The sequence below is a fragment of the Oncorhynchus mykiss genome, chromosome 15, assembly GCF_057628025.1.
Source record: "Oncorhynchus mykiss isolate SJ-2025 chromosome 15, ASM5762802v1, whole genome shotgun sequence".
Taxonomy (NCBI): Eukaryota; Metazoa; Chordata; class Actinopteri; order Salmoniformes; family Salmonidae; genus Oncorhynchus; species Oncorhynchus mykiss.
The window spans coordinates 65,254,329-65,263,087 of NC_143036.1; the positions used below are offsets into that span (position 1 = coordinate 65,254,329).

An 8,759-nucleotide genomic window follows, 5' to 3' on the forward strand; every position below is an offset into this window, starting at 1 on the left:
TCAGTAAATTTTTTAAAAATGATTTAGAAACTAATGTAGGAATTTCACGACTGGGAATACAGATATGAATCTGTTGGTCACAGATACCTTATAAAAAAAAGGTAGGGGCGTGGATCAGAAAGCCAGTCAGTATCTGGTGTGACCATCATTTCCCTCAGGCAACGTGACACATCTTCTTTGCATAGAGTTGAGCAGGCTGTTGATTGTGGCCCTTGGAATGTTGTCCCACTCCTCATCAATGGCTGTGTGAAATTGCTGGATATTGTCGGGAGCTGGACCACCCTGTCATAAACTTTGATCCAGAGAATCCCAAACATGCTCAATGGGTGACATGTCTGTTTACTATGCAGGAAATGGAAGAACTGGGACATTTTCAGCTTCCAGGAATTGTGTACAGATCCTTGTAAAATGGGGCAGTGCATTATCATGCTGAAACATGAGGTGATGGTGGTGGAAGAATAGCATGACAATGGGCCTCAGGATTTTGTCACAGTATTTCTGTGCATTCAAATTGCCATCGATAAAATGCAATTGTGTTCATTGTTCGTAGCTTATGCCTGCCCATACCATAACCCGACCGCCACCATGTTCACAACGTTGACATCAGCAAACCACTTGCCCACACAACGCCATAGACCTGGTCTGCGTTTGTACGTACGGCCAAAATCTCCAAAAGGCATTGGAGGCAGCTTACGGTAGAGAAATGAACATTCAATTATCTGACAACAGCTCTGGTGGACATTCCTGCATGCCAATTGCATGATCCCTCAAAACTTGAGACATCTGTGGCATTGTGTTGTGACAACACATTTTAGAATGACCATTTACTGTCCCAAGCACAATGATCGTGCTGTTTAATCAGCTACACATATAAGGTGGATGGATTATCTTGGCAAAGGAGAAAAGCTCACTTACAGGGATGTAAACAAATGTGTGCACCAAATTTCAGAGAAATAAGCTTTTGTGGACATGGAAGATTTCTGGGATCTTTTATTTCTGCTCATGAAACCAACACTTGTTGAGTTTATATTTTTGTTCATTGTACATGACCTGTAATACAATGAGCTCAAGGAGAAACACCGAACACAAATGTAAAAATCACTATAGTCTGACAAAGAGCCAATGAGTTTATTTCTTACAAGTTTTCAAACATAGTCTCATGTTGCTCATCCGAGTAATTCCTTTCCCACACTTAAACAGCGTTTGACAGATAATAAATGTAGCATCATGTACATAATAATATACATATATCATACACATGCTGTAGTATTAGTTAATTTATAAATGATTGAGTCACCACAGACAATTACTGAGTGATTATTTATTACAATCATACCTGGGTTCAAATTCTAGAATAGTAGTAAGTAGTACGTGTATTTTCAAACACTTATTTTAAATACTATTTTCAAAAACCTGGGTTAAATGCATGGGAGAATACAATGCATTGAAAATACTCAAATACATAAAAATATTCAACTTGTCTTTTGAAATAAAATATATCTGAATACTTACTTGGACAATGTAGAGTGGGGAAAAAAAGTATTTAGTCAGCCACCAATTGTGCAAGTTCTCCCACTTAAAAAGATGAGGCCTGTAATTTTCATCATAGGTACACTTCAACTATGACAGACAAAATGAGAAAAAAAAATCCAGAAAATCACATTGTAGGATTTTTAATGAATCTATTTGCAAATTATGGTGGAAAATAAGTATTTGGTCAATAACAAAAGTTTATCTCAATACTTTGTTATATACCCTTTGTTGGCAATGACAGAGGTCAAACGTTTTCTGTAAGTCTTCACAAGGTTTTCACACACTGTTGCTGGTATTTTGGCCCATTCCTCCATGTAGATCTCCTCTAGAGCAGTGATGTTTTGGGGCTGTTGCTGGGCAACACGGACTTTCAACTCCCTCCAAAGATTTTCTATGGGGTTGAGATCTGGAGACTGGTTAGGCCACTCCAGGACCTTGAAATGCTTCTTATGAAGCCACTCCTTCGTTGCCCAGGCGGTGTATTTGGGATCATTGTCATGCTGAAAGACCCAGCTATGTTTCATCTTCAATGCCCTTGCTGATGGAAGGAGGTTTTAACTCAAAATCTTATGATACATGGCCCCATTCATTCTTTCCTCTACACAGATCAGTCATCCTGGTCCCTTTCCAGAAAAACAGAAACAGAAAAACAGCTCCAAAGCATGGTGTTTCCACCCCCATGCTTCACAGTAGGTATGGTGTTCTTTGGATGCATTCATTCTTTGTCCTCCAAACACGACGAGTCAAGTTTTTACCAAAAAGTTATATTTTGGTTTCATCTGACCATATGACATTCTCCCAATCTTCTTCTGAATCATCCAAATGCTCTCTAGCAAACTTCAGACGGGCCTGGACATGTACTGGCTTAAGCAGGGGGACACGTCTGGCACTGCAGGATTTGAGTCCCTGGCGGCGTAGTGTGTTACTGATGGTAGGCTTTGTTACTTTGGTCCCAGCTCTCTGCAGGTCATTCACTAGGTCCCCCCGTGTGGTTCTGGGATTTTTGCTCACCGTTCTTGTGATCATTTTGACCCCACAGGGTGAGATCTTGCATGGAGCCCCAGATCGAGGGAGATTATCAGTGGTCTTGTATGTCTTCCATTTCCTAATAATTGCTCCCACAGTTGATTTCTTCAAACCAAGCTGCTTACCTATTGCAGATTCAGTCTTCCCAGCCTGGTGCAGGTCTACAATTTTGTTTCAGGTGTCCTTTGACAGCTCTTTGGTCTTGGCCATAGTGGAGTTTGGAGTGTGACTGTTTGAGGTTGTGGACATGTGTTTTTATACTGATAACAAGTTCAAACAGGTGCCATTAATACAGGTAACGAGTGGCAGAGGACAGAGGAGCCTCTTAAAGAAGAAGTTACAGGTCTGTGAGAGCCAGAAATCTTGCTTGTTTGTAGGTGACCAAATACTTATTTTCCACCATAATTTGCAAATAAATTCATAAAAAAATCATACAATGTGATTTTCTGGATTTTTTTTCTCATTTTGTCTGTCATAGTTGAAGTGTACCTATGATGAAAATTACAGGCCTCATCTTTTTAAGTGGGAGAACTTGCACAATTGGTGGCTGACTAAATACTTTTTTGCCCCACTGTAGGTGAATGCTGAGATATTTGAAATGGTATTTGAACCCAGGTCTGATTACAATGGAAACAAAGTGTACCTAATTGCACTTCATCCCAGCACGAACCAGAAGGGAATCAGGTGCCTGACTGAAAATAAAAATGTAGGAGAAAAGGGAGGACTCTGTTCCAACATACATCAGGAGCTTGCCCCAAAACACATGTCTTTTTAATAATCATTCAACTTGATAGTTGCAGTCAAAACTTTTCATTACTTCAGGTACAGAACGGCCTACACGAACTACGTGTGATCCTTACACCATGTTAACCCTACTGTGCTCACAGAGTACAGTGCAGTTGGCAGTGCACTAAGTAAAACCTCAGTGTCATTGTGAAGTCTGTGCACAAAGTTCCTTAACAACAGATCACATTACCAAGGGGAAAATAACAGAATGGATACTTTGTCAGGACGATGTACATTACCTATAATACAATTATTTTTTCCCTACTTTTGGCTTTGAGCTCAAGGAGAAATAAACATTACACTAGTTAAAAATTCCTTTAGTCTGACAAAGAGCCAGTGACATTATTTTTTATGAGTTTTCAAATGTATTCTCATGTTGCTCAACTGACTAAATCCTTTCCCACACGTGTGGCAGTAATGGGGCTTCTCCTCGGTATGAATAAACATGTGTCTTTTAAGGCCACCAGTTTCCGCAAAGCCCTTTGAACACAGGGAGCAGGTGAACGGGCGCTCATTTGAGTGCCATCGCTTATGCGACGTGAGAGCGCATGACGTGCTGAAAGCCTTTCCACACGGTTTACAGCGGTAAGGTCGTTCCCCTGTGTGAAAACGCATGTGCACTAAGAGTTCCCCGGAAACAAAGAAAGCCTTCCCGCATACGCTACACAGGTATGGTCTATCTCCTTTGTGCATCCGGAGGTGTCTAACTAATGTGTGCTTTTGATTGAACTTCTTCCCACAGACTGAGCAGGAGTAAGGCCGCTCTCCGGTGTGGGTGCGTATGTGTATTTTGAGGACAGCTGCACTAGTGTAACTCTTGCCACAGTGCTGGCAAATAGGCCTGTGCATCGGTTCTACGTCGTGACTTTTCTTGTGCAATTGTAGATATCTCTCTGATTTGAATCTCTTCTCACACTGATTGCACCGGAACGGCTGCACACTGGTGTGAACACTTTGGTGTCGTTTCAGGTCAGTTGCGCATCTGAAACCCTTCCCACACTGTTTGCAGGTGTTGTTATTGATTCTCTTGGCTGACGAGCTCTTGGCTGAGGAGCTCTTGGCTGAGGAGCTCTTGGCTGAGGAGCTCTTGGCTGTTTGACTGGATGGCAGTGAGTTCTCAGCTCCTCCAGAGTCCAGGCTCCTGCTGTCCTCCTCTGTTAGATGTTCCTTCCTGATGTGCTGATGAAGGTCCACCATTTCCCTGTGGGAGAATGGGCACTGGGGGCAGGAGAAGACCTGGGAGGGCATGTCACTAGCCGGTTCTGTAGGCAGAAAGCAGACAGAACAATTCAGACACTATGACCCAGATCCTGGAGTGCTTGGTACCATGATCCGCGTTACAAAACATAATGCGAACAAAACAAAGCCTGACCCAAATGAATCCTGGACCTACCAGAGTGGCGGGTCCAAGATCTTGGACCAGAACAGCATGTATTGTGATGCAGCAAATGCAATCACATTTCTGCCAGCTGTAAATGAGCTGGCACGCTGCCATCATGCTGAATGTACCTGATTTAGGGACAGGTATATCGTTGATTCAGCCAGACATTTAAGTACATTAGCTTATTATTTAGCAAGTTTCAGCATCTTACAGTTAACGTCGCTCGCCAACCAACATCCCATTGAAATGAATGGTTCCGTTAGCAGTAGCAGCCATTGTTGGAAACAGCCTTCAGTGCAGTGCTCTCAAAAGCACGAAAACGTCCTTCTCCAGAACAATATACACAGCGCCTCTATATTTGATGGTTTTATAAGTAGGAACTGATATCAACCTCTAATTCATAAGTATAACATTTGACAGTGGTGTGAAGCAATTCCTGATTTTTCACCTGAATGTCAAGGAATATATATTTTTTGTTGCAAATAATATCTCTAGGTAATGTAACAAGTCAGGCTCTTACAAATCACTTAAAAATACATGGTGGAAATGGACTATCATTCTGAATCTCCTTACCATCCGAGTCCTCTGGTTCACTCAGAGGGGAGGTCCACTTTGCGTCATCCTCATCCTTCAATCCCCTCTCAGTGTCTTCATTTCTCTCACTTCCATCATCCTCCAAGTTCTTTTCAAAATGCAACTCTCCTCCTTCCTCACTGTTGATCTTCCACCCCTCTGTGCTCCCTTTCATGCCTTTATGTCCATCAAGGCTTGACTTCAGGCCATGAATTTGAGGAATTGACAATGTGGACAAGATGTTGTCTGCGACCTGGTTGGAGAATTCATCTGAAGGGAGAGAGAATTTATCTCAGGAAAGGAAACGGAAAAATGCAACTCCACTAATTTACAGAAGAGCACATGGCTAACATGGTTGATATCCTCTTCATAAGACTCACTTTTGCTCAAGTGACCCAGATGTCTATGATGCTGCAGCAGTGTCTTCAGGTGCTCGGGGTCAGAGACAGAATGCCAGAACTCCTCCAGGTCAGAGGGGGCAAGGCTGAGACGAGATGCTGTCTGAAAGGATAAAAGGAACATTAGAAAGGTTTCTGCAGCTGTCTCTCACAGAAAATTCATCATATTCGGTGGGTGTTTTTGTTCTTGCCATGCATAAGCCGTAAAACAAAGGCTTTTACAGGTTTCCACTACATGAGTGGCTTGATTACTTCTGGAAGTTTGTTTTCACAAAGACTTTTACAGCATTGTTTACTATCCAGCATCAACTTATTTTTGTTCTATAATATTTCACTCCATAATCATAGAGCTCCTCATGGATGGTATATTTGAGTCATTTAGCAGGCGTTCTTATCCAGAGTGACATACAGTTAGTGGGGGGGGGGGGGGGTGTTTAGTTGGGATGCCAGGACAGAGAAGAGCTTTGACTGGGCAGAGCGGGAGCTGCCCACCCGTAGGGGTGCGAGGGGCCAAGAGACCAGAGGTGGCAGAACAGAGTGCTTGGGTTAGGGTGTAGGGTTTCAGCATAGCCTGAAGGTAAGGAGGTGCAGCTCCCTTTGCCGCTTCGTAGGCAAGCACCATGGTCTTCAATCAAAGAAGCACTCCTCTCCTGTGTCTCTACATTAATCATATAGGATTTAACTTTAGTTGACAAAAAGGACAGTCATGAACAAGAAACTCTGTTCCCAAAGACTGGATCTTATATAGTGCCATTACAAAAACAGTGACACCCCTAAGCATGTGATATTGAAGAAATAACATGACAAGCCTGACCATCTAAAGATTTCATGCTATTAAGATATTGAGCCTGTACCTCTGTGAGGTCTGGTACAGGCAGCAGCTCCTCCAGTCGGGAGAGAAACTCCCACATCAGTATCTGCAGTGCTGTGTCATACCGAGGGCCATAACGTATTGGGAACACCACCTGAGAGAGAAAAATAAAACAAGCCTTGTTGAAACCAACACCTTGCTGGATTATTCATTTTGTATGGCCTTTCATCAGTTACAGTAAAACAAGCAACATTTCTCTACTGAGTTTTACATTGCTGGAACATGCTGTCCTATTGACTCTGAAAGCGACAACTATGATTCATTAGGATATTTCCCACCTGGAAGAAGTGCTTCTTCTCAGAAGGGTCTTCGAGCAGGGTTTTGACCAGCTCCACGAAGTTAGACTCTGAAGACTCCAACTCATTTCTACTCTGTGACTGGGCATGTAAAATGAATAATACAATCAGCTTCAAAAGGAAGACAATATAAGCTCCCTCTATTCAATAGCATCCAGACTACTTTAGACACTGAAAGTTACATACATCCTTGTGCACAGCATGTACTGAAGAAGTTTTGATTCTGTCCAAATTAAGTTGGATGGTCTGGGGGTCCGGTGGGTTTTCATTACGAAACAACTCTAAAACCATCTGAAAGTAGATTTTATGAGAATAATAGTCATTGGACTAAAGATCCTTTCTGAACATCCATGCCGCCACGCCTTCTCCACCTTTCCACTTCTCACCCTTGCTCTCAGACCCAGGATGAGTTGGGTCCTCTGCCTGGAGCTCAGCAGCTCTGGAACCATCTCTGTCACCAAAGTCACAAACTCCTCCAGCTTCCCATAGTGCATCACATTACGCTCTTGAGCCACTTGCCACATGAAAGCTGACATCAGTCGTAGAGGTGGAACCAGGAGACGGAAAGATGATAAAGGGAACAGTGGACCTACAGTAAAATAAAAAAGGAGCCAGTATGGAAACATAAGGATCGTGTCTGTAGCCAACTACACACCTCTAGTATTGGCTTACCTGCCTGGTCTGAAAACAAGGGAGTCTGATCCAGGTTGTCATTAGGACTCTCAACTCTGTCTGCTGAGATCTATGGAAACCAACAAAAACAAGAGGTAGTAATTGAACATCTTTAAAATATTAACAGTAAGACTAGCATGTTGCAAACAATAAAACAGTACGTTCTTATTTTATGACTAAATCAATCAGTCACTGTCTTATGTTCTTATTAAAGCCGGATTGCCATGAACAGTTGACTCAGTGTTTTCATTTTTGAAAAAGAAAATGTTACATTAATCTCCGCAATCTCGTATTGATGTATGTGCGTCCTCTGGTGCTGGTGTTGATATTGCACTTATTTGAACTGCGAACCCAGTGCCAAAAATAGTGGTTTCTTCAGTCGAACTATTAGATAATCTTCTTTGATAATACCGATAATTACCGGTCTATAAGTCTATGGTATTACACACATAACTAGTCATGCTAGCAGTATCTAGCTGGCTGTGAATAACACAGGTCTGGCAACTAGGTAAGTGACTGTAACCACACATTTTCTGTATCTTCGCTAACTAGTTACCTCGGGAAAGTTTAGGTTGGTTTGCCGATGTTTTATAAAAATGGTGAGCCAACTCAGGCTTCCAGGCCTCGGTACACCCTCTGGCATGTCCTTAGACTTTTTCAGTGCTCTCACATGACGGTCCCTTGCAAGTCTCCATTTCTTCCTGCAAGTATCTGGATCGGAGTTTAAATATGTAGCAATTTCGCGCCAACTGTGTTCGAGAGCCTCTTTGTCGAAATGTAAACGCATTGAGGTATCATACAAGTGTGTATGCTCTTTGACAGCTTTTACGAGACGTTCTTCAAACGATTCAGCCATTTTCCCAAAATTCACAAGCTGGTTAGCTATCTAGCTAGCTAGATGAGAAGCAAAATAACCGAACATTCACGGTCGTCGTTTATATATGACGTTTTAGGCCAAAAACGTTCACTTCCGGTATCAACATAATTTTCAGCGGTTGGCATGCAATATGTTCCATTAACGGCCAGAACTGGACTATAATATAAATTAATTGTACTTGACTACAAAATTGAAATAAAATAAAAAATATATACAGTCCCAGTCAAAAGTTTGGACACACCTACTCATTCAAGGGTTTTTCTTAATTTGTACTATTTTCTACATTGTAGAATAATAGTGAAGACATCAAAACTATGAAATAACACATATGGAATCATGTCGTAAA

The 8,759-nt window shown here is 42.0% G+C and overlaps 1 protein-coding gene across 6 annotated transcripts; it reads right to left on the reverse strand.

Annotated features, from left to right (window-relative positions):
• Positions 1–1,109: 1,109 nt before the first annotated feature.
• Positions 1,110–8,498, reverse strand: LOC110490521 (TERF1-interacting nuclear factor 2). Of its 6 annotated transcripts, XR_016486856.1 has the most exons (10): positions 8,093–8,479; positions 7,537–7,606; positions 7,251–7,453; positions 7,051–7,155; positions 6,847–6,945; positions 6,552–6,662; positions 6,190–6,355; positions 5,680–5,800; positions 5,300–5,569; positions 1,110–4,607 (listed from the first exon to the last, which is right to left on the reverse strand). XR_016486856.1 is itself a non-coding variant. In XM_021563946.3 (9 exons), the coding sequence occupies exons 1-9, from the start codon at positions 8,390–8,392 to the stop codon at positions 3,688–3,690; spliced, it is 2,199 nt and encodes a 732-aa protein (XP_021419621.3). In that variant the 5' UTR covers positions 8,393–8,498; the 3' UTR covers positions 1,110–3,687. The 6 variants fall into 6 exon arrangements, 4 of the variants coding, with proteins under 4 accessions (XP_021419621.3, XP_090056954.1, XP_090056953.1 ...); XR_016486857.1 differs by having other exon boundaries at positions 5,680–6,355; positions 8,093–8,482; XM_021563946.3 differs by lacking the exon at positions 6,190–6,355 and having other exon boundaries at positions 8,093–8,498.
• Positions 8,499–8,759: the final 261 nt, after the last annotated feature.